This window comes from Orcinus orca, chromosome 9, assembly GCF_937001465.1.
Source record: "Orcinus orca chromosome 9, mOrcOrc1.1, whole genome shotgun sequence".
Lineage (NCBI taxonomy): Eukaryota > Metazoa > Chordata > Mammalia > Artiodactyla > Delphinidae > Orcinus > Orcinus orca.
This window is the reverse complement of record NC_064567.1, coordinates 85,647,943-85,674,376: the sequence shown is the minus strand read 5'-3', so window position 1 is coordinate 85,674,376 and position 26,434 is coordinate 85,647,943. Positions and strand designations below refer to the sequence as shown.

The following is a 26,434-nucleotide window of genomic DNA, read 5'->3' as shown; positions in this document are numbered from 1 at the left end:
TCCTATATTCAAATATCCTAAATTGTATAGATTATATTTATAGATTTCTCAGAGAAATTTCCCCCTATATTTGTTTATCTTTATGATTGTATTTTATGTGAATTTTCTGTTTATATTCTTTAGTCATTTATATATTGAGGGGTCTCAATATTCCTGCCAATTTGTATGAACTCCTTATAATGTAGTTATTAATCATTTGTCATATTTTCATATTTTCTCCATACTTTACAATGGCTTATGTCATGACTATGGAAGAGAGGTTTGTTTCAGTGTTTTAATATTGAAAGCCTACAAGCTACTGCTTATAAAGAGTATTCAAGAAAAAATGAATTAAAAGTTGGACAAACTATGCAATCTTATGTAATTTTATACAGATTTTTTTCAAGAGACTTTCTTTAATCATATGCAGAACAGATTATAAAATTTATTTATGCTTATTTACTGTTCTGGTGTGCCTGTATTAAAGTGTTGACAGTTTCCAAACTGAAATATACCATAAACAAGGATGGTTCCTGGCTATCAGATAAACTACATTGTATTTTATTCTAAAGTTAGTATTCCATAATGCCTAGACCATCTTCCAGACTTTTTCTAAAAGCACAGACTCTCAGAAGAAAAGCCATGTGCAAGTTGTAAAGACTAAATCTTTCAGATTGTGAAGCTGATTAACAAGGTTTCCTCAACAATATATAAAACTTGTTTTTTAATTATGACCAAATATTTAGTCTTATAATAGGGCAACATACTGATGTTTTTATTTTCCTCAGTGTGTCATCTTTTGCCAACAAACAACATAATTACACCAAGCAAAACAGTAATTCCATTTTGTAAATGCGCTTAACAGGAGTTTGGGAAAATTAAAAGACTGTTGCCTGTTAGAATGGCTATTACCAAAAAGATAAGAAATAACAAGTGTTTGTGAGAATGTGGAGAAATGGGACTGCTTGTGCACTGTTGGTAGGAATGTAAACTGGTGTAGCCACTATGGAAAACAGTATGACGGTTCCTCAAGAAATTAAAAATAGAACTATCATATGATCTAGCATTTCCAAAGGAAATGAAAACATTAATTTAGAAAGATATATGTAACCCCCCTGTTCACTGCAGCATTATTTACAATAGCCAAGACATGGGAACAACCAAAGTGTCCATTGATGGATGACTGGATAAAGAAAATGTGGTGTATATATATATATTTAGCCATAAAAGAGAAGGAAATCTTGCCATTTGTGACAACATGGATGAACCTTGAGGGCACAATGCCAAGTGAAAAAAGTCAGACACAGAGGGATAAATACTGTATGATCTCATTTATATGTGGAATCTAAAAAAAACAAATAAAAACCTCATAGACACAGAGAAGAGATTGGTAATTGGTGGAGGTAGGGTTGGGGGGTGTGGGCAAAATGGGTGAAGGGGGCTAAAAGGTACAAACTTCTAGTTATAAAATAAATAAGTCATGGGGTGTAAAGTACAGCATGGTGACTACAGTTAATAATAATGTATTGTATATCTGAAAATTGCTAAGAGAGATCTTAGAAGTTCTCATCACAAGAAAAAAAATTGTAACTATATATGGTGACAGATGTTAAACAGACTTATTGTGATGGTCATTTCACGATACATACAAATACTGAATCACTATATGTACACCTAAAACTGATATAATGTTATATGTTAATTATATCTTAATAAAAAAGATTGTTAATAGGTAACACAACAAATTAACTGGGACAGCTAGTTGTTATGTCTAAAATAATCTTTTGTTCAAAGTACCTCTCAAACTATTCAGCAGGAAATAAGGGAAAGAGTGATGGAAAAAAAGGTTTAAATAAATAACAGATTCTATATTTAGAAGGAAGGATAGAATCAGAAAACTCAGCATTTTGCAACTTTCAGCAAAGTAACTGATTTAGGCAAGGATCATCAATTAATGCTCAAATCATTGACTGAAACGTTGTTGGGAAACAGGGAATTCATGCGGTCTCAAAGGATCACATCATGGATTATTTATTAAATAAACAGAAAAAATACAGTTCTAATGAAACTGCACCTAGGTAGCAGTTTTACAGAAAATGTTTACCTAGAATCTAATCATAAGGAACAGTCAGACAAATCCAGAATGTGGGACATTTTACGTAATGGCTGGCCTGGGATCTTGAAAGACAACATTTAAAGAAAAAAAAAAAGGCTAAAGAGACATGCAACCAAATGTAACGTGTGAACTCTGAGGACTGGATAAAAAGCAAATTTGAATACTGACTCTATATTATATAGTATGGTAGTACTGTTAATCATCAGTATCATATTATATATACATAATCCTATATAGTTACATAGGAAAATGTCCTTATTCCTAGGAAGATGCATATAGAATATTCAGAGGTAAAGCATCAAGATAGCTGAAACTTATTTTCAAATGGTTCACACTACACATATGAATTTAAAATATATATATTATATATACATATAAAACTATATTCACACATAAATATCAGTAAAACTATAACAGCAATTAAGCAAAATGTGGCAAAGTATTTATAACTGGTGAATTTAGGTAAAGGATATATAAGTGTTCATTATACCATTCTTTGAACCTGGCTGTAGATTTGAATATTTTCAAAATAAAGAGTTGGGGGAAGTATGTTTTATGTTTATGTTGGTGATATTCTAAGCCTGGAGTAGTATGACTCAGTCATATAGTAAGTACACACAGACACACATACCATTCCAACATTTGGTAACTCGTTCATTGCTGATGTCTATCTATATCACCTAAGCAATTCCAGATGTAAAACGGGGGGAAAAAAAGAATAGTTTTCAAAGGATTTGTTTGCTCCCAACTATCTGGTGTACATCTATCTGTTCCTGGCAGCATGTAGTGTTCCCACCCACTACTCCCAGTGACCCCAATCTGAACTATTTTCCAAACAACTCACACTTTCCAAATGAAGCCTTTGTTCATGCTGCTTCCTCAGTCTGAAACACTGTTCCTATTCCTTTGTCAAAATCTTACCCAGACTTTAAGGCTTAATTCAGATTCTTCTTCCTCTGTGAAAGTCTCTTCTAGACTGTCACCTATTCCTTCCAACTAAAAGCAATCACCCCCTGCCCTGTGATCTCTATACCTCTTTTAAAACACATCCTCATTCTTTTTGCATTATTGTCACTTATTCCCTAAAGAGGGAAAGTTTTGTTTAACAATGTTGCATAGGATAAAATCCACATTCCAGAATAATGTACGAGGCTCTCATGGCTTGGTGCCTGCTTCCTTTTGAGTCTTAAGTCTTGACACTCCCTTCAATGGAGCAGAGCTACAATATAAGCCAATTTTTCACTAGGGACGCCTGGACCCCTAAGATCCAGGTCTCTCAATTCCATGGCCTATGAAGGAGCAAGGCGCTCCCCAGGATTCCTATGAATTCCTAAGGCTTCGCATTCTCATACAACCTGTAATGCTAGTGACTTCTCCAGGCCACCACACCATCTGCTTTCCTTTGCATTTTACCTGATTACAAAATTTAGCCCCTTCTAAATTTTGGGAAAATAAACCAGAACCTTTCCTGCAAAGCATTCGTGAGTTTGGCTGACTTTTGAGGGAGATGAAGGAGGATTTACATTTTCATGATGCTACAACTTCCCTGAAAATTTAAGTACCCACCTGCTCTTTGCCTCACTGAGGCCCAGTCACTCCATCTGGTTGGCTCCTCTTTGCTTCTTTCTTAGTCTTGTCCTCCCACCTTCCTCTTTTTATCCCTCCCAGAAGTAAAAGCTTGGCACAGCCAACCCCCAGGACTTTCCCCCCCAAGCACTTAACAAGGTATTAAACAAAACAAAAACAAAACCCTGCAGTTTATTCCTTAACAGAAATTCTTAGATCAGCTTTTCAGATATTTTAAAAATCCATGTAAATCTAATCATGCCATGCTATATAGTTCCATATACATGCCATACTATTTCATACCTCAATGCTTTTGCACATTCTGTTCCTTCAGCCTGGAATGTCCTTCCCTTTGTAGCTTTCTTGGCAATTTACACTTCCCCACTCATGACTCTCCTCCATGCAGTCTTCTCTAATCCAAAGTAGTGCCCTCATCTTTCCTCTTTGGTTCGACCACTGTGCACAGTATTTACCTTCCACAGGGTTGTAATGATCTAGTGTACATGTCTGTCTTTAATGCCAGACTATGGGATCCTTGACAGTAAACACTGCACCTCATTGACCTTTATACTCCCAGCTTCTATCCCAGAGCCTGAACAATATAATACATGCTAAATAAATATTTATCGAATGATGAATTAAGAATGAATGAATTTTACCTAGACTTGAGATTTAAGACTTTCTAAGGTATAAAGAAAGACTGTAAAATGTTGGAACCATCACTTGCTTCACCTTCTAATTTGGAGCATTTATAAGCTTCACAATGCCAAGGCATCTTATTATCTGTCCTTTTAATTATAGCCATCCTAGTAGGTATGTAGTATTTAGTATCTCACTGTGGTTTTGATTTGTATTTACTTAATGGCTAATGATATTTAATTAATTAAATTTTGAGGCCATACATTTTAATGAATAACCATAGTGATGAAATGTGGCACTCCATTTTAATACTAATTAATATTTTAAAATAATTTTGAACAAAATGGTAAAGATATTATAGTCTGTTAAATGTCATACTTAACAAGTATACTTCATTACAGCTCATCTTTAAAAAATTCTAACATGGCTACATAGACAAAAAAAAAGTGAAAACTTCAGAGAAACTATTCAGAGATAGTTTCATAAGACAAATTCCACATCGAATAATAAAACATATTTAGCTATTATCAAGTACAGGGCAAAGAGAAAAACTGCATCTCTTACTTGATATTTTTGTTCAAACCATTTAGTTTCTGTTGGGGTAGTATCTAAACTCCAATTCTTCTAACATGAATAAAACAGCATCCACATCTGGAACCCAGACCACGTGTGACGGCTTCACAAGGTTTGCCCATTCTTTGTTTTGAAATAAGGAGACAGAAAACATAATGTGCTCCTAGCAAAAGAATCCACATTTGCAATAAAATTAAAAGTATAAATGGAGTGATTTTATTTTTGTGTGGTATACAGGACTGTTAAATGAGATTAGAAATTGCAATTTAACCAGCGACTTCAATGAAGCAGAACTTCAAGCACTTTTCTCCTTGATCTGGCTTTTGTTTTTGAAAAATGAAAGGGCCTAATATGTACATCAGTGAAAAAAGCGGGATATAATATTTGCAGGACCCATTTTCAATTACAATCCAAATGTGGTTTTTACGATCAATAAAATGTAAACCAGTCCTGCAAATAAAATGTAAAAAGGACAAATCATATACCATTTCTGGCATTTTCCCTGCCAGCCAGCTCTGGGACCATAGAATGAGGAAAATGGTCTAGGAAGCATATCTAACAGAAATAGAAAAGTAATATGATCCTGAATGCAAAACAGGAGGATGGCATCTATAATGCACATTAGTCAGTTCCTTATCTGAATGTTGTGCCAGTTTAGGGCAGGAAGGTACGGAGAAATGGGCCAGCAAAACCACACATAAAAAAATGAAGGGCTAAAAGTACAATCTGTATTTTTTTAAATAAAAAGAAGCAAAGCTTTTAGCCTGAAAAAAGAAGTGAGCTATTGATGAATGATTATCTGTCTATACGCCTTTATATAAAGATATTTCTTCTCCCTCCAAGCACTTAAACATAATAAAATGAGCTAAAGATTTTCAGATGTTTAGGCTAGGCATAAAAAAGAATTTATTGATAAATAGATTCATTAGCCACATGAAGTGTCTTCAAAACAAAGCTGTAAGCTTAGGGGTCTTTAAGGTTTCTTTATATTGATTCGTATAACATTTACCTGGAAACAGAAGGCAAGATAAGAAGTTTCCTGCCTCTGGGATTTCTAACACTTTTTGTAAAACATTAGAGACAACCTGAAAATTTTATTTAACAATGCTGTCTAACCAAAGTGATTTTATGATTTGTTAAGTGTAAAGAAATAGAAGACAGAAGCTAAATTTTTTTTAGTTTGCATAATTGTTATCTCATTGGAAATATACCTTCCATACTAAATTATAATCATCAAATAATCTTTATATTAAACATATTTTGGGTTTGATGACACTTTCCAGGCACAAAAAATTAAAGGAACTTTATCTGAGTGTGATAAAATGACTGATATTGGAATTCAGGTAAGATAATTACAGTTCTTTGTTAAAGAATTAAGATTGAAAATTAAGCACAAATCAAATAATCTTTGTAGGTCACAACAGAAAAAAGAAGTGGATTGGAACTGTAACAATACATATGTGATCCTGGTTGAGCCAAGATTAACATCTGCCAATAGTCAGGTCTCCACAGCCCAAGGTGACTGAGAGGTTTGCTTTCCCATTTTTCTTGTCTACTCTCTCCCTTCCAGATGTCAGACTTACAGGATAACTAGGGATAGGTTGACATTTTACTTGTAGAATGATGAACTGCAATGTGGTAAAAGTCTCATATAATGGAAGTGTTCTGTAGATAATCTGTGTTATATCATCTAACCATAAAAATTGGGGGACTCTGAAAACCTATACCAGGTACTTAACAATTAGGGACTTAAGTTACTCAAACATAGCTGGTAGCATAGTTTACCAGGATAGAAAGCATGAGATAAGTAACTGGATAGGATAAATGATTATGTGCTCAAATGGTACTTTAAGAACTCATGAGAAGTACATTTCCTAGACCTGGTGTTGAGTGATATATAGGAAGTCATAAAGTAGCTATTGTGAGTAAGCCACATGTAATGTTTATCACAACATTAAGCAACTCAATTTGCTGTTAAAAGAAGAAAAATTGCAATCATATGTCACACACGTATTGAACTAGGGCAAAATCTGGTTACTTATTAGTAAAATAATGGAAGATAACATTCTTAAAGGGAACTAATAATCTAGGAATGCGGAAACTGTTAAATGCATCAGAAACTCCATTTAAAGTATCCTGAGAGTTCAAAACCCCAAGCATTTATGAAAATCTGGGGCTAAACTCAGAAAAAAATTTTTTTAAACAGAAACCCTTATTGAGATAAAAGGATTTATCTCACATATGGAAAGATACTGCAAATGATGGCTGAAAAGTCCACCAGAGCATGGCAGACTTGAAGTTAAGCTCTCTTCCATGAATTTGAAAAGGATTTTGCAAGTCCTAACATTACTAATAGGAGAGTGTTAAAATATTATATGAACTGGTGGGCTATAGAGAGGGACAGGCCAAACGGTGCTCTAGACTTTAGCATAGAATTCTAGTGTTCTGAAGCTCAAGGAATCTTAGAACCATTTAAACCACTCTGTAATTTTACAAGTGAGGAAACTAAGGCCCAGAGGGCTTAAATGATTAGTCCAAAGTCCTATGCCATCTCAGCAAACTAATCTGACTCATCTAGTTTTACAGAAAGGAAGAGAAGAAGTGGAGAACTGCTGTTCTAAATGGTTGATTGGCAACATGACAGTGGGAAAAATTGTTTTCAAATGATTTTTGCTGTATTTCACTGCATCTGGACAATGTAATGGTACTTAAGAGGAAAATGTAACACCATTAGGGAGTCTCCTTTTAGAGGTATTAGTGTCAAGCAATGTCAATTTCCCCCAGTTTCAGACCCTGGTTCCAAAGGTTCTAGCAGGTTCCTAAGAAATCTACCTAGTAGTACATTCAATTGTATAAAGAGTTAAAAAGAACAAACACTATCTTTCAAAACAAAGATCCCAGAGAGGACTAACAACTTGCATATAGGACAAGATTGTAACTCTACAATAACAAAAGGGGTTATAATGCACGTAACCCACTAGAAGAAAAAGCCAAGAGGTTCCTGTAAGGCTAAACCATGGTTTACCTACTGCAGTTCATTTAAGGATTAAACATGCATTTACATAAAACTTTATCCATGAATATGATCTAGTCGGGCTTTCAAAAGGTCTTTGACAAAGTGATAGAATAAAGTTTATTAAAATAAAACGGTTAAGTGTCAACATTTCTAATACTGGGTTATATTTCTTATATGGTGATCAGTCACATTTGATCAACAACTACAAATCATTCAGAAGTATTGAAACCTACCATGGTGATGACATACATGGCCTCTTAATATCCATCACTTATTAATTTTAAAATGCTTCTTTGGATGAGACAGAGGGCTGACCAAAGTCTGAGGCTACATATCAGAAAGCCACTGCTTTCTGCCATTTATCTTTGAGTCTACAGGTTCCAGGCCTTTTTATTTTCATTCTTTGGAGCCTGAAAAATCATACTAGTCTTAGGTGCTCTGAGATCTTAGATGAAAGCGTTTACCCATATGCTAACTATATGATCATACAGCTGAGTTTGGCCTAGCTCTAAAAAATGGAACCTTTTAAAAATTGGTATGTATTGATTTTCAGTGACCTAAAAGAAAATAAAACAGGGGGAATACAAGCACATGGAAATACAGAATTATTTAATTATTAGTTGCATAAGATCAGCTGTTCTATTCAAGTTCATGAAAAAAATTTTTTCTCTTTCTCATCATCCCTCTTTTTCTCCTCCCTGCTTTTGGAGTGTGTGTGTGTGTGTGTGTGTGTGTGTGTGTGTGTGTGTGTGTGCACTCGAGTGTTGTGGCATTTAACCTCCTTTTACCTCTTCCAAGGATCCAAGGTTCACACTTCTGGGCATGTGGTAATCCTTCTCCTCCTTCCCTCCTCCAGCCCAATTATTAAGTTCCAAAAGAGATGAAACAAAGAAGGGGGAGGAGAAAGTGACACATGAGCCAATTTCACAATTCCTTATCTGGATTTACAAGAGAGGGGGAAGAGAATAAACTAAGGTGGTTAAACTGAGATGTTTAGGTTATCCTAAATTGATCAGGAAATTTTTTCTTGTTACTTTAGAAGGTAACTATAGGAGATTTTCTTTTTAGCTTAAAACATTGAAAACTACATAATGATTTAATGAGAAAAAGGAGGAGATGAGCATTTTTACCCTGATTTGGTTTTGCACAAATCATGAACATTACAGGAATTAAAAATTACCTCATTTTTGTTTTACTGGAAACCACAGCACATGCAGTTTGAGTGTCTGGAGCCTCAGATGTATTGACTTCTTAGAATCTGGTTTTAATTACTTTCCCCAACTTTAGTTTTGTTCTGAGAACTTTAGACATTCAACGATCATGTTAAACTAAAATTATTTGGTGCTCTTGAAAGACACATTTATTTTGGAAGCAATGCTTGATACAGTCATAATTGAGCATTTCTTAAGAAAACTTTTCCTTGAGCATTTTGCAAATTTAAATAACAGACTGTCAAGTTTGGCAAAAAATTGGTCTAACTGGGATGTTACAATACAAATAAATTGGAAGCTCTGTCTTATTAAGTTGTTTGGATAGAACCAAAGGAATAAATAAAATTATTTACTCCAGTTGCTTTTTACATTCCTTTAATCTAGTTTTTATTTCTCATTCCCTTTTTTGGGGAATAAATACATTAATGCAATATGCATACATATGAATGTGCATATTTTTCTTTATGCAGGTTATTTGAGAGTGAAAACCTTGGAGATTGACCAAAATTATTTATTATTTCAGTTTTCATATGTTGAGGTAGTTGATTAAGAAACAGCACTAAAGAGGAGAAAATCAGGTTTAGTTATGTCTCACCACAAGGACTTACACATGTATGTACGCACTGAAAACATGCCTCTGTGTGTTTACATGTAAGTATGCACGTAAATGTATACATATGTGTAGTGTATGTGTGCAAATTAAATATTTACAAGTTTTAGCATGTTAGATTACATATATTTACATGTAAATACATGTAAGTATATACCTGTCTAGCGCATGTGTGTGCTAAATTAAATATATGTACACATCTTAGTGGTTGTTAGACTACATGAATATGTCAATGTGTGTGGATGTTTATTATGCCCAAATTGTGTATAGAGATGTTATAAGGTTATTTATTTCTGGGCTAACACCAAATAAATGATGGTCAATATTCAAGACAAATAAAATTAGTTTGTTAAAGAATTACCTTTTTGTTTATACTTTAACTTTAAATATCTATGTACATTTACATAGATATTTACATTTACAAGGCTCTTTTTCCTACGGTAAGGAAATTCAGAATATGCTCTTAGAAGAAATAACTTTTTTTTTTACAAGCAAAAAAATTTTATTGAAGTACAGTTGAATTATAATGTTGTATGAATTTCTGTTTCACAGCAAAATGACAGTGATAAATTTATATATACATTCTTTTTCTTTTCTTTTTTTCTTTTAACATCCTTATTGGGGTATAACTGCTTTACAATGTTGTGTTAGTTTCTGCTGTATAACAAAGTGAATAAGCTATACATATACATATATTCCCATAATCCCTCCCTCTTGCATCTCCTTCCCACCCTCCCTATGCCACCCCTCTAGGTGGTCACAAAGCACCGAGCTGATCTCCCTGTGCTATGTAGCTGCTTCCAAAAGCTATCTACCTTATGTTTGGTAGTGTGTATATGTCCATGCCACTCTCTCACTTCGTCCCAGCTTACCCTTCCCCCTCCCTGTGTCCTCAAGTCCATCCTCTACACCTGCGTCTTTATTCCTGTCCTGCCCCTAGGTTCTTCAGAACCATTTTTTTTTTCTTTTTAGATTCCATATATATGTGTTAGCATATGATATTTGTTTCTCTCTTTCAGACTTACTTCACTCTGTATGACAGAATCTAGGTCCATCCACCTCACTACAAATAACTCAATTTCATTTCTTTTTATGGCTGAGTAATATTCCATTGTATATATGTGCCACATCTTCTTTACCCATTCTTCTGTCGATGGACACTTAGGTTACTTCCATGTCCTGGCTATTGCAAATAGAGCTGCAATAAACATTGTGGTACATGTCTCTTTTTGAATTATGGTTTTCTCAGGGTATATGCCCAGTAGTGGGATTGCTGGGTCATAAGTAGTTCTATTTTTAGTTTTTCAAGGAACCTCCATACTGTTCTCCATAGTGGCTGTATCAATTTACATTCCCACCAACAGTGCAAGAGGGTTCCCTTTCCCCACACCCTCTCCAGCATTTACTGTTTGTAGATTTTTTGATGATGGTCATTCTGACCGGTGTGAGGTGATACCTCATTGTAGTTTTGATTTGCATTTCTCTAATGATTAGTGATGTTGAGCATCCTTTCATGTGTTTGTTGGCAATCTGTATATCTTCTTTGGAGAAAAGTCTATTTACATCTTCTGGCCATTTTTGGATTGGGTTGTTTTTTCTGATATTGAGCTGCATGAGCTGCCTGTATATTTTGGAGATGAATCCTTTGTCAGTTGCTTCATTTGCAAATATTTTCTGCCATACTGAGGGTTGTCTTTTCGTCTTGTTTATGGTTTCCTTTGCTGGGCAAAAGCTTTTAAGTTTCATTAGGTCCCATCTGTTTATTTTTGTTTTTATTTCCATCTCTCTAGGAGGTGGGTCAAAAAGGATCTTGCTGTGATTTATGTCATAGAGTGTTCTGCCTATGTTTTCCTCTAAGAGTTTTATAGTGTCTGGCCTTACATTTAGGTCTTTAATCCATTTTGAGCTTATTTTTCTGTATGGTGTTAGGAAGTGTTCTAATTTCATCCTTTTACATGTAGCTGTCCAGTTTTCCCAGCACCACTTATTGAAGAGGCTGTCTTTTCTCCATTGTATATTCTTGCCTCCTTTATCAAAGATAAGGTGAACATGGATGCGTGGGTTTATCTCTGGGGTTTCTATCCTGTTCCGTTGATCTATATTTCTGTTTTTGTGCCAGTAACATACTGTCTTGATTACTGTAGCTTTGTAGTATAGTCTGAAGTCAGGGAGCCTGATTCCTCCAGCTCCGTTTTTCTTTCTCAAGATCGATTTGGCTATTCAGGGTCTTTTGTATTTCCATACAAATTGTGAAATTTTTTTCTGTGAAAAATGCCATTGGTAATTTGATAGGGATTGCATTGAATCTGTAGATTACTTAGGATAGTACAGTCATTTTCACAATGTTGATTCTTCCAATCCAAGAACATAGTATATCTCTCCATCTGTCTGTATCACCTTTAATTTCTTTCATCAGAGTCTTATAGTTTTCTGCATACAGGTCTTTTGTCTCCTTAGGTAAGTTTATTCCTAGGTATTTTATTCTTTTTGTTGAGGTGGTAAATGGGAGTGTTTCCTTTATTTCTCTTTCAGATTTTTCATCATTAGTGTATAGGAATGCAAGAGATTTCTGTGAATTAATTTTGTATCCTGCTACTTTACCAAATTCATTAAATTTAGCTCTAGTAGTTTTCTGGTAGCATCTTTAGGATTCTCCATGTATAGTATCATGTCATCTGCAAACAGTGACAGTTTTACTTCTTCTTTTCCCATTTGTATTCCTTTTATTTTTTTGTCTTTGCTGATTGCTGTGGCCAAAACTTCCAAAACTATGTTGAATAATAGTGGTGAGAGTGTCTTGTTCCTGATCTTAGAGGAAATGGTTTCAGTTTTTCACCATTAAGAACGATGTTGGCTGTGGGTTTGTCATATATGGCCTTTATTATGTTGAGGTAAGTTCCCTCTATGCCTACTTTCTGGAGGGTTTTTTTTATCATAAACGGTGTTGAATTTTATTGAAAGCTTTTTCTGCATCTATTGAGATGATCATATGGGTTTTATCCTTCAATTTGTTAATATGGTGTATCACATTGATTGATTTGCGTGTATTGAAGAATCCTTGCAACCCTGGGATAAACCCCACTTGATCATGGTATACGATCCTTTTAATGTGCTGTTGGATTCTGTTTGCTAGTATTTTGTTGAGGATTTTTGCATCTACGTTCATCAGTGATATTAGCCTGTAGTTTTCTCTCTTTGTGACATCTTTGTCTGGTTTTGGTATCAGGGTGATGGTGGCCTCATAGAATGAGTTTGGGAGTGTTCCTCCCTCTCCTATATTTTGGAAGAGTTTGAGAAGGACAGGTGTTAGCTCTTCTCTAAATGTCTGATAGAATTTACCTGTGAAGCCATCTGGCCCTGGGCTTTTGTTTGTTGGAAGATTTTTAATCACAGTTTCAATTTCAGTGCTTGTGATTCGTCTGTTTATATTTTCTATTTCTTCCTGGTTTAGTCTCAGAAGGTTGTACTTTTCTAAGAATTTGTCCATTTCTTCCAGGTTGTCCATTTTATTGGCCTATAGTTGTTTGTAGTAATCTCTCATGATTCTTTGTATTTCTGCAGTGTCACAGTTGTTACTTCTCCTTTTTCATTTCTAATTCTATTGATTTGAGTCTTCTCCAAGACCCAAGAAAAATCTTGATGAGTCTGGCTAATGGTTTATAAATTTTGTTTATCTTCTCAAAGAACCAGCTTTTGGTTTATTGATCTTTGCTATTGTTTCCTTCACTTCTTTTTCATTTATTGTTGATCTAATCTTTATGATTTCTTTCCGTCTGCTAACTCTGGGGTTTTTTGGTTCTTCCTTCTCTAATTGCTTTAGGTGTAAGGTTTGGTTGTTTACATGAGATGTTTCTTGTTTTTTTTTTTTTTTTTTTCCGATACATGGGCCTCTCACTACTGTGGCCTCTCCCGTTGTGGAGCACAGGCTCCAGACACGTAGGCTCAGCGGCCATGGCTCACGGGCCCAGCCACTCCGCGGCATGTGGGATCTTCCCGGACTGGGGCACGAACCCGTGTCCCCTGCATCGGCAGGCGGACTCTCAACCACTACGTCACCAGGGAAGCCCTGTTTCTTGTTTCTTGAGGTAGGATTGTATTGCTATAAACTTCCTTCTTAGAACTTCTTTTGCTGCATCCCATAGGTTTTGGGTCGTCGTGTTTTCATTGTCATTGGCTTCTAGGTATTTTTTGATTTCCTCTTTGATTTCTTCAGTGATGTCTTGGTTATTTAGTAGTGTACTGTTTAGCCTCCATATGTTTATATTTTTTACAGGTTTTTTTCCTGTAATTGATATCTAGTCTCATAATGTTGTGGTCAGAAAGGATATTTGAGATACTGTAGTTATGAATTCAGTTTATAACTTAGAATTGTGGAAGTTGTATTTCAGCCTTTGAAGCAGCACAAAATAGTCTTCATTATAGAAAATAGTTCTTGGTAGCACAAGATTTTTCTGTAATTATCAATAGGAAACCCCACCCCACCCCCAAACAGAAGTTGGTAGCAGGATTAATCAGAATGTAATGAGGCAAATAGTCAAGAGATGGTGTTATGAGTATGCACCATGAGGTGAGCTTTTTTGAGACTGGGAGCTGCCACCTGTCGAGGTGGTTTAAATCAGGATTTTGGCAGAAGCACATTACTGTGACAGTCAGTAAATGTTAGTGAAACTCAGTCTCTTCTACATACCCAACTTAGGAATGCAGTCATTAAGCCCCCATACTGTGACTCAGCTCATAAGATACAGAGAAGAAATTATTTAACTCACTAAGCGATTTGGACGTTGTCTTCAAGATTGTTAACCCACAGCAAAATTGGTTGATACATGGGATGGAAGTCAAAATTGGTAATTTTTAATTTTCTCTCCATTTTCACTATAAAAGCTTAAGAATCTCAGTCTAACATTTTCTGAGAAAAGAAAATCAACAGCATTGATATATGTGTGATTCTGTAACACTGTAGCCAGAAGAGCATATAATAATCTTATCAGTAGGGGGGAGATGGAATTTCATGAATGATTATGTTGAAAAATGCCTGCAGACTTAAGTACTTAATACGACTTACATGTTTCTAAAGGAAAATATGAATTATAAAGGAGGAAAAGTTCTGACTTATTTCTCAGATCTGCACTGATTTATGCCAAGCATAATGCCTTGGACTCATCTTTGTGCCTCAGATTTTCCATGAGTGAGAATGCTACCATGAATGTATCATAGACCTTGTAATAATTTTTATAAGTTATTCTTAATTTAAAACCTCTGAGAAAGTTTAACTTCAAAGAATATCAGAGCTTTAAAAAAAGGCTTAAAGCAGAAGTGATTCAAGCAGTCCAAGATATTGACAGATGCTACTGAAAAGGGTTTGCAGACACCAAGAGCCTTGAATCTCCCTTTGAAGCTTGTTTCATCTTTCAATAAACTATTCTTATTGTTTAAAATATTCCTTCTTGCTTTACATTTTTTCCGGTTCCTTGAACTCTAACCATTCTCTAAGCAGAAAACAATGTTATCCTACCCCTTGCAACATAAGAATTCCTGTATTATTAAAACAATTCTTTATATCCTTGAAGATACCCATAAAGGGTTGAGCAAGCAACTAGTATTTATTGAGAACTTACTGTATTCTAAATATGATGCTTGTGAAAGGGGTATAAAAAGCTAGCAGGGTTCCAGACAGTACCTCTGAGAGACTTATTGCATTCTAATTGAAAAACTTGTTGAATCTGAGCTGAGCTTCAAGACCACCAGTTCCAATCCTTTAAAGCTAGATTTCCCTCTGCACCACACTAGTTGTGCCCTCTATGCTTGATTATCTCCAATGACAGGGACCTCAATATTTCCTGAAAAACTGCTCCTTCCAATTTTTGACATCACTTAGTTGCTAGAGGAAACAAATCTCCATATAAATATAGCCACAAAACAGGAATGAGTCAAGTACTGTAAGTGCTGAATCAGTTGAAAAAGACAAGTTCTGTATGAGGTCAAAGGAAAGAGGAATCACTGTTGGCTGCTGTGGTCAGAAAAAGATGATTTAGGGTGAAATAACCAATATCTTTCAGTTTTCTCCAAAGTACAATACAAATGTGCATCTTTATTATTACTGTTATCATATGCAAATCCCCATAACAGTTAACATTTACTGAGTGCTTACTACATGCCAAGCATGTTATACTGTCTCTCAAGTAACACTGTATATACAATTTTATAGCTAGCTAGAGAATCTACTTTGTTCTAGGAACTATATCAGGTACATATATTATTTCATATAATCTGCACAACTAAACTTTGATATGGGTGTTATCATTTGCATTTTACCCGAAGAGACCTTGTGGCTCAGCGAGTTTCAGTAACCCATAGTGGCAGAGCAAGGCTTCTAAACCCACTATATCTGATGCCACTGTCCTAGTCTTATCTACTGTGCTAAACTGCCCCTCCAGGAAACTTTCCCTCTTCTATTAACTTATTAAAGAAAACAGGTGGCTGACTAGTTCTTTCCAGTCTTCCTTAGGGCTAAAATAAGGGGAAATTGGCATACTCAATGGGAGGGAAGCCCACTGGTAGTTTTACCTCTGGAGTCATCCTAATGGCCATTACTGATCCAACAGCCCAGGTCCTTCCCTCAGGTCTGAGAGGAAAATGTCTGATAGACATCCATTTTTACATATAAATAAGGAATGCCTTAATCCTCTAGGATTACTAAAATCTAACACTTGTAACTAAAAATGGTAAACTATCATATACCGAGGTCTCTAATTTAGTACTCTAAGAATTTGAGCTGCTTCACAATGAGGCTAAACCTTTAGAGTGACTGAGCACACGTTGATAGTTATAATTCTTGTAATTTGAGGGATGGACTTTTCTTACTAGTATTAAGGTTATCTTGAATTGGTCATGGTTTCCAATTTCTACTCATCTTAAGATATTTTTGTTTCTTTTTTTTTTTTTTGCGGTACGGGGGCCTCGCACTGCTGTGGCCTCTCCCGTTGTGGAGCACAGGCTCCGGACACGCAGGCTCAGCAGCCATGGCTCATGGGCCCAGCCGCTCCGTGGCACGTGGGATCTTCCCGGACCGGGGCACGAACCCGTGTCCCCTGCATCGGCAGGCGGACTCTCAACCACTGCGCCACCAGGGAAGCCCGACTTAAGATATTTTTACAGTTACTGTTAGTTTACTTCTGCGGATCATTTTGTTCTTGTATAACTGCTGAACTATAAAATTTGACCATTATTTCCTCATGGATTCTTCTTATCACTCAGGTTTTTTGTTTGTTTTTTGTTTTTACTGAAAAGTAGGAATGAAAATTAAGAACTCCTGAGATAAAGGGAAGAATTTCCATGATTTCCAGACCTTTTCTAGCCCTAAAAATTTCAGATGAACATTTTGGCATTTCAGAACAATGCTGGAGGGTAGATATTTTCCCTAATTTGAAGAAGAGGACACTGAGGCTCAGAAAGATTGAGTGACTTGCTAAGGTTTCAAAGCTAATAAGGTGGTAGAATGAAATTAAAACTCAGGTCGGCCTGGTTCCAAAGACTGTGCTTTTTCCATTATATTATACTGTCAACCCCAGAGTGGGAGAATTGCCTTCCAATTCTCATCTCCAGATTTCTTTTCCTCCACTCATTGGACTGAATATAACTCTAATAATTACTAACCACATGGGTAAAATTCCATTTGCGCTAACCTCAGGAAAACCAAATTCTGTTAGCAGGAATTTGATTATTACTGAACTGTTAACTGGTGTGTGAGTATCTTTTGTTATAAAGAAATTCTGGACATAATGGCTTTTGTTTGCAACAAAATGTAACACATCTATATTTCAGAAACTGAAATGCATATTAGGTAAATTGCTATGGGTAAGATGGCTATAGATGTACACAACATTTGAATAAAGACTAAGAAAAAGAAAAAGAAAAAAAACCTTTAACTTTGGAATTTCTTGCAGGAATTCTGCAAAGGCTCACTGATCTTGGAACATGGATGTCTCTTACTGCCCCCAGCTGTCAGATGAGATTATTAAAGCACTGGCCATTTATTGTATTAATCTCACATCTCTCAGCATTGCTGGCTGTCCAAAGGTATGTGCAGGAGTCAGCTCAGACATATCAGATTGAAGTATTGCCAAAGAACCCAGGCAGGGTAGCAATAAGCAGTTGGACTCACCAGAGAACTTGTTTTCTTTGCCATGTCTGTGGTATTCATGAGTTTTCTTCTTTCCCCAAATTGGAAATAGCTTTATGATTTCATTTGTGTCAAAGTAGAATCTGCAAGAAGTTAAAGACAACTCTTATACAAATATAAAAATGTGTTAAATATTTATTTAATTCAATGAGAGAACCAGCAAAATGGTAAAGTCAGTTCATAGAGCATTTGATCAAACTGGGTATTTATATAGGAACTGAAGAAAGAATGTTGGAATATAATTGTTAGGTTAAATCCAAAATTGGTTAATGTCCTATAAGGTAATAAATCCATAACCTTGGAGTTATAGTTTCTACCAGACAGAAATAATTTGCATCTCTCCTGGGCAAAAATATAACAGAGTTTGGGCCCTAATCAGTACTAAACAGTATGTCAAACAAAAGCATAATTCCTTATAGAATTTCTCAGTTGGACCTGTTAAAACAATGTTCCAGTAAGACAGTGAAAGGATATGCAATCATCTTTTGTCTTATTTTCAAGTGTTGGATAATTTTTCTTGACATCTTTCTTTGAAAGGAATATATACTCATTGCAAAATCTTTGGACTACATATAAAAGTGTGAAGGACAAAGTAAAAATTCAAAGTCATACCACCAACCAGGACATAACCACTGTTGCATTTTATACTTATTCTTCTAGAATTCTTTTCTATGTACAGAGATTATAAATAGTTACAGGTTTGTGCTTTGTCTTGTTTTTTAAAGAACAGAATCATACTTTCTATAATACATTGTAACCTACTTTCTTTTCTCTTAATATACTATGCATATATCCCCGTGTCAAGAAATAGAGATCTCTGGCTCTGGATTAATATGGCAGATTGAATATACACACATAATTTTGTTCCCTCTTGAAACCCTACCAAAACTGCAGAAGAAGGGTGAGGGGCCACTTTGATAGGGAAAACAGTAGAGGAGACAAGCGCAACGAAATTTTGGAAACTTGAAAGTAGATGGACGAATTTAGCATACCAGAGATAGCTTTGAATCCTAAGACAACATAGAGAAAGCTGGGAAAAAAGTGGATTTACACCATAATCTTCAAACTTGGCAATACTGTGTACCTATGGAACTAGCTTAAGAGGGTGGCTAGAATAAGGAAGACTGGGTTAAAAGTTCTTGAGAAGTAGACAGATCTCTAGATCTCCTCCTCTACTCCATACCTCTGGGCAACTGCCCCTCCCCACTCTCACCAGATTTGAGATGTATTTCCTACAGCCAGATTTCTCAGCCTTGGCGTTACTGATATTTTGGACAAGATCATTCTTTGTAGTGGGGGACTGTTCTGTGTACTATAGGATGTTTAACAGCATCCTTGCCCTCTATCCACTATATGTCAGTAGCACCTAGCCCCCCACACCTCCAGTCATAACAATAAAAAATGTCTCCAGATATTGCTAAATGTCCTCTGGGAGGGGGGGACTGAAATCTCTCTACTATCTGCTCTCCAGATAATAAAACAGAAGGTTGCTGAGCTGGGAGACTCATGTATAATTGAGATCTTGGGTACAAAAATGAAAATGGGAATTAAGTGACTCAATGCTGAACGCAGAGACATTCAGCACTTTTCCAACAGAGCATTTAGAATATGGGTGCCAGATCTCTGCCTCCAGGCAGCAGATTGGAAGCCTCTTTTCTGGGGACTCTGACTAGCCCAACATGAAAGATTGAAAAATACTGACATATGTGGATTTTCCAACAAATAAGCCATCTAAACCATTGAAGTTTAATGTAGAGAAGGCCCATATCATGCACTCAGACCTTCCAATCAGCTTTTAGCTCTCCACTATTAATCATGAGCAGACATCAAGGACATAAGAGACTAGACTTAAAAGAAAAGCCTCTAAAGTGGAAGATAAAGACCAAACCAAATTAACAGGAAAAACTCAGAGGAAGTAAAATACTCAGAGGGAAGAAAACTAAAAAAACTTTAAAAAAATCCTCAGAAATTGCAAGGTTATTAACAACCTTGTCCTCTTCTATTGTGCACACTGATGGGCTTCTGTTTACCAAAGCATCACCTGACATTTCAAGATGCCTTCATTCTAGCTAGTCTAAAAATTCAGCTTCTCAGTTGTTTAGTCTGGGTGGTGAGTAGATTAAGAAAGTGATGCTAGGAACTCCTGATTCCTCCATCATTAACTGTGCCACAATAAGGAAAAGGAGGCAGTGGTGGGAAAGACATGGTGAATCATGACATTAATCTGAAAAATTCACAGTAAAACTCTCTTTGTTCAATAGTGACTTGTTTAGAACTAGGGAAACCAGATGCCTTTCCGGTCAACATCATCTGGTTCTAGAAGTGAGCTGGGTCAAGGAACTCAGGACACTAGCAGCACTGACCATGAACCCTCTGCAGCTTGAGCAGTCATGGCTCGCAGGGTCCTTGCTTCCACTGCACACGGACACATGGGTGACACATGGGTAACACATGGCTCACTGGGAACTGCCTTGGCTGTAAAGCAGGCACAGATGTCGACTGGGCTTTTAAGAGGCTCCACTAATAAGGGAGGAAAGTAGGAGAATGAGAAAAGGAAAGACTCCAATGAGAACAGGAATTGAGGCAGAGAATTTTTTGTTGTTTCGTTTCACTTTGGTTTGTTTTTTGGTAAGGAAAAACTGAGAGTTCCTTCTATAAATCGTGCGGTGGATATTGTCTTGCAGCCTAGAAGCTAAGGAGGATATCACACAAGTAAGATATTATAAAATGAATCACTCTACACTGAAGATCTACGCTGAGAAAAAGGAAGGGGAGTAGTTATTTCAGAACCTCAATGTAAGGGAGCATTTAGCTTTACCATCTATGCAGGTGAAATGAGTATCCTGATTCAGAAGATGTAGTGACCTTAAGTTGGGCCAATGTGAACACTCCTCACAGCCTCAGAAATCATAAGGCTGTGGTCCTGTCTAATATATTTCAGTTCCAATGCTTCTGATGAGCCATGAAACACATTAGTGTCTGGCTCATCATTCCAGGCTAGGTTTCCCAAAAGCCCATGGGTCAATCTTGAATGGCCATCTTGTCCACCTCCTGGAAGGTCCCTTCAACCAGCTCGCCGCCAAGGTCAGTGAGTAGTACTGTGACCTCATCCCACAGCACTAAAATAAGAATAACATAATCTCTGCTCAGTAGGACTGAGATCAAGACCATGTATCTGGGAGTTAAGAACATGGCCAGTCATCTCCACCTCCAGTTTCCAGCTCCCATAAGTCCCCAAAACATCACCTCAGTCACTGAACATTTGGGATTCTGATCTACAGGAAATGTTGGGCTCCTTTTCAGTTCCCCCGGTATCAATAAAACCTAGCACTCTGAGCTCTACCTATCCAGGATTTTTCCATCATCTCATTGTCTTTCCTTTTCTCTACAATTCTGAGGGTTAACCCCCACCCCCAGTGACATTAGATCTTCAGAGACCCACAAAGAATGGCAAAAATGTCTGAAGCATTTTTGTGAGAATCAGATACAATATTAAACCTTGGTTCTGAGCAAGTTCTGGAAACAGGGCATGCTTAGACAATGACATCTATTTTTCCAAACATAAAAAGTATACATTTCAAACTGAAGGGTTTTTCAGCATAATTCTCTCAATTTTATGTTAAAAACAAGAGCTTAGCCTCATGGCATGTTTTTTAGAATGTTCAAACATTTAAAATAAGAAATTAAATCCAGTTGGAAAAAAATTCCTTTGGGAAGAGTAATCTAGTTGATTTTGCAGCAAGTCCCAGTTCAGCTATAAATTCAAAAGCTAAACCTTGAGTAAGTGAAGTAATCCAAGAAGTGGAGTTGAATTACCTCTGCAGAACATCTGGGCAAACTCTCAAGATACTGGAACCCTGAGCAGAAATTCTCAGAGTGAGATTCATGCAGTCTCTGTGGCTTCTACTCTTCTCTCCCCTGCTGCCTACAAACATCTGTCTTACCTACTTGTCCCTTTCCAGAACCAATTACTCCATACACAAATCATCAGAGATGTCCAGATCCCTTCTCACAGCAATCTGATCCTGTCTGCAGGTTAACTTCAGTGGATATATATATTTTATAGTTTTGTAAGATGTGATGTCATTAAACTTATGTTTCTCAAATTGATGATGCCTTACAGTGGATTTCAAGTTTAAAGTTAAATCCCATTACTGCAGCATTTCATAAACTGCTCATATTGGTGTGACAGGTATTACTAGGGAAATTTTGATGAAGTTTCCAATCCCAAACAGACAACTCTAAAATGAAAATAACAGCAAGATCACAAATTCTATTAGTGCCACTTGAAACAGACATCTTACTGTTCTGGAAACAGACTTAAATCACTAACTTGAGTTATATAGGCTCATCACGTGACAAGCTAGTTAAAGAGAATCTGCAATGGTTCTGATTCTATTTGTTATGGACTGAGTATTTATGTCCTTCCAAAATTTGTATGTTGAAACCCTCATCCCTGATGTGATAGTATTAGGAGGTGAGGCTTTGGGGGGCTAATTAGGTTTAGACCGAGGTCACAAGGGTAGAGCCCCCATGATGGAATTAGTGTCCTTAAAGAATAGGAAGAAACTAGAGCTCACTCTCTGCCATGTGAGGCTACAGCAAGAAGGTAGCCATCTGCAAACCAGGAAGAGGGCCCTCACCAGACACTGAACCTGTGGGTAACTTGATCTTGGACTCCTCAGCCTCTAGAACTGTGAGAAATAAATGTATGCTATTTAAACCATCTAGTCTGTGGTATTTTTTTATAGCAGCCCAAACTGACCAATACACTATTCTTCCCTGGGATGGAGTTTGTTGGAATAATCAGAGTTACTTTGGCTGTGTGTTTAGATTACTGACTCAGCATTGGAGATGTTATCGGCAAAATGCCATTACCTGTACATTTTGGATGTTTCCGGTTGTATCCTGCTTACTGACCAAATGCTTGTAAACCTTCAGATGGGCTGCAAACAACTCCGGATCCTAAAGATGCTATACTGCAGACTTATTTCCAAGTAAGTATGTACCCGAATATGAAAAACTTTGAGAACTACTTTCTGAGAAAATAGAATATGTCACCACAGCATTCATAATACATAGTGGTTTTCAGAGTTAGGAAGGTTTCATTTATTTTTTACCTAATTGAAGCCAATATTTTGGGCTGAACCAAGGGAAGCTCCCTCTAAAATAGTCTTTGTGGCTTCACATTCCTTTCCCAGTAGCCCTTCTACTCTTAGCACTTCCCCTTCTTTGACCATGCAGATGCTCAAAGCCTTAACTCTGCTCCTCATAGAATAATCACTAGCTCTTCCTCTACTCCTCTCTCAAAATATTTCCATTCAGTTAATCTCCTCTAGGGGTTAAGAAACTAATCAGACTAAACTAGCTCACAACTATGGACAAATTATTAACAGTTATCCTAAGAGCCCCATCTCTCCCAAAGCTATTTGTTTGACAGTTGTTATTTAACTAAGATCTAGAGCTCAGAGTAAGGTATTCTGATGACTGCTACAGGCCAAATGCCTATTTACTCAATTTACAAAATGTTTCCAATGAAATAACAGTTGGGTAAATAAGCAATCTATATCATTGAGTTTTCTTTTTTTTTTGCTCCGGACGCACAGCCTCCGCGGCCATGGCTCACAGGCCCAGCCGCTCCGCGGCACGTGGGATCCTCCCAGACTGAGGCACGAACCCGCGTCCCCTGCATCGGCAGGCGGACTCTCAACCACCGCGCCACCAGGGAAGCCCAGCAATCTATAAAGGTAGAAGGTATTAGGTGTCCACCCTGTGAGTTTTTAGATAGAAAGCAGTTATTTGCTCCATTGTTCATTTTTTTTTCCTATTGACTGAAAGTAAAAATGTGCAAGTATTTTAACTGACCTCTTGAATTCTCAAATGAGAATTCTTGACCAATCCCTGAAGGTCAGGTTCTTTTCTGAAGGTTGGAAAAATGAATACTAAGAATTAATATTATCAAGGTACAAAGTACATAACGTGTTCTAAGCATGTAGATTTCACAGAAGAACTTGCTTAATTAAGCAGCCCTGGCATGAGCTGAACCATGAGATCTGGTCACTTGATGCCTGAGGAAGAAAATGATTTCTGATCTAAGGATGTGTGTGCTAAAATGAAATGAAAAACAAAACAAAACCAAAACTATTACTTGTAAAATAGGCACTCGCACTGGGCCCAGGCTTGCCAGGGAGGAGGGCAGCCAACTGAAGCTGGATCAGAAAAAAGGGAGCAGGTTCTTAAAAATTTTTGGAGAGGAGTAGAGACTCAGCCCTTCTTGATAGGTCTGGAGACGACTGACATGGACATTATTAACTTCATTTAAAGTGTATACCATGAAATGAGGTCCTACGAGTCCCTGCTGACCCTGTCATATCGTTAAACAGCCAACTTTGGGCAAGATGACAGTAAATGAATTAATATATTACACAAAGGAGTTTAGCTTCTAATCTTTTGACTTTATTTTGCCGATCATTATTTTCGGGAGGTAATATTATTGAACTTCTAAAATGTAGGATTTTAAGTAGAATGAATGAAGACTTTCTAGCCAGGGCCTCTCTGATCCTAAACATGGTGAACGTAATCATGGTATGGGATGTTAAAGTGTAATAAATATGGTGCTTGGTCAAGAAGACCCAAGATATCTAGTAATTTCCAATTCCTGCCTTTGACTACCCACTCCTCTTCCAAGGTCCTTAGATAAAAATACGCAAAGAAAATAAAACAAGTAAGATTTTACTACTAGGGTTTGGCCTCCAAAACCCAATGCAAAACTCTAGTTAACTAACTGAATCTATGGAAAATTCCTTTACCTAATCCAGGACAGCCAAAAGGCCTATTTTGTTTTCTACCACCAAGCCTGCCTGTCCCTATGAGCAAGAAGCAGAGACTTGGCCCTAATACCTAGAAGGGAGCTGGCTTGTCTGCCCATCTCATTGTCTAAAGAGGCCAAACCACTGTACTCTCCCTTATAGCTCCACTCCTACTAAGATCCAGCAAGAAAGAGGCCTAGAATTCTCTGATTCTATCCTTGTCTAGCAATGAAGAAGGGCTATCCCCGCAGCAGGGTGGCTAGACTAGTTAGGCTCCAGGAGCACCTGTTCTTGACATCCTGCTTCTAGGAGAGGATGCTGTTTGTCAGTCAAGCCCAAGATACTTGGGCTTCAAAACTGATTAGAGAAGTGGTGAGGCCTGGCCACATTCTGCTGTTTGGGGTCAGCTCTAGAGACTGTAGAGCATCTTCTTCTCCACTTAGATCCATGGGATTCTTGGGTGGAACTGGAAGTGCTGCAGAGAATGTGGACCCTTCAAGACACAAGCTCATGATGACATCTAATCCCCTACCTATGTTCACTCTAAAAAAGCACAGTTGTTTGCTCTTGCTCCCTAAACAGCAAGAGCTTTGTTTTGTCTGGGTGAAATGGAACATTTGGTAGTTAGGATATAAGAGATTTTTCTTGGGAAGAGGTTCAATGACTTTGAATCACAAAGCAATATATTCCCACACATCTGATTCCATTTGGACATAAAAGTATACAATGCAGCCCTTAAAATCCAATTATAGCCCTCAGAAGAAACTGTTCTATATACAAATTCCCCCATACTCAATGGAATCTGAAAACACTGCACCAGCTTTACAAATCAAAGAGGTCTGTTGAGCCCACCCTATCTGAACTAGGGGAGTAGCAAACTTTTGGTCAATGAGCAAATTGGCTGAAGTGCTTCCAGCATGAGATATGCTGTTATTCTACAACCCCAGAGCCTGAAGGGATCCCAGGAAGTGATTCCAGAAGTCCCATGTGGAGACATAATAAAGGCTCCTTTAATTCAAGGAGAAATAAGTAATAACTGAGATTATAAATTTGAGGGGAAAATCTAGCTGTCTACATTTGAAGCAGTTGTATTCAACTAACCTTTCAATTTATGGACCTCTGTGGGGAAAGCAAGACAGGCAATGGAGATGAAGAAAAGCATAGTGGAAAAGAGGGAGAAAGACCCAAACAATAGTCTCCACAACCCAGGAGGGTCTGAATCACAAAGAGGCAGAAGAGCCATTAAGTCTATAATTAGCAAAGAGCAAAGGGACCTTTCTGATATTTTTGTGTCTGGAGTCGAAAACTTTAAACTTTAGAGAGATGAGAAGAGAAAGTCTAGGTGGTCTTCAGAGCCCCAAACAGCAGTATAGAGATTCCTTGAGGACCTTATTTAGCAGTTTCTGGCAGCATAAATTACTACCTAGGTACTCTAAGATCTGTGTTGTTAGGAAATAAATCTCAGAGTTCTCTCTAGCTCACAGAAAGGTCTTTGTGGTAAGGCCCTTGTAATTTGGACCTACTGAATTTTATTATTAATATGAACAAATAATATTACTTAACAATTATCACTTGCCATGTATGTGCTAAATCTTATTTTATGTTTATTATCTAATCCTCACAAATACCCTATTACCATAAAAATGAATAAGGAAACTGGTATAAGCAGCTTAAATAACATACCCAAAGTCATACAAATAAGAGCCATACTTTGTACCTAGATCTTATCACTGTTA

The 26,434-nt window shown here is 36.9% G+C and overlaps 2 protein-coding genes across 2 annotated transcripts in view; one reads left to right on the top strand and one right to left on the bottom strand.

Annotated features, from left to right (window-relative positions):
• The window catches only part of LRRC17 (leucine rich repeat containing 17), a 99,778-nt gene extending 81,841 nt beyond the window's left edge, over positions 1-17,937 (bottom strand). Inside the window, exon 1 of the mRNA XM_033439604.2 lies at positions 17,872-17,937. The gene's annotated coding sequence lies outside the window, so the exon portion shown is untranslated. The remainder of the gene's footprint in view (positions 1-17,871) is intronic.
• Positions 1-26,434, top strand: part of FBXL13 (F-box and leucine rich repeat protein 13) — a 183,125-nt gene that overhangs the window by 153,752 nt on the left and 2,939 nt on the right. Inside the window, 5 exon segments of the mRNA XM_033437530.2 lie at positions 6,136-6,176; positions 6,179-6,216; positions 17,654-17,685; positions 17,687-17,786; positions 22,723-22,886. Coding sequence (XP_033293421.1) covers positions 6,136-6,176; positions 6,179-6,216; positions 17,654-17,685; positions 17,687-17,786; positions 22,723-22,886 — 375 coding nt within the window.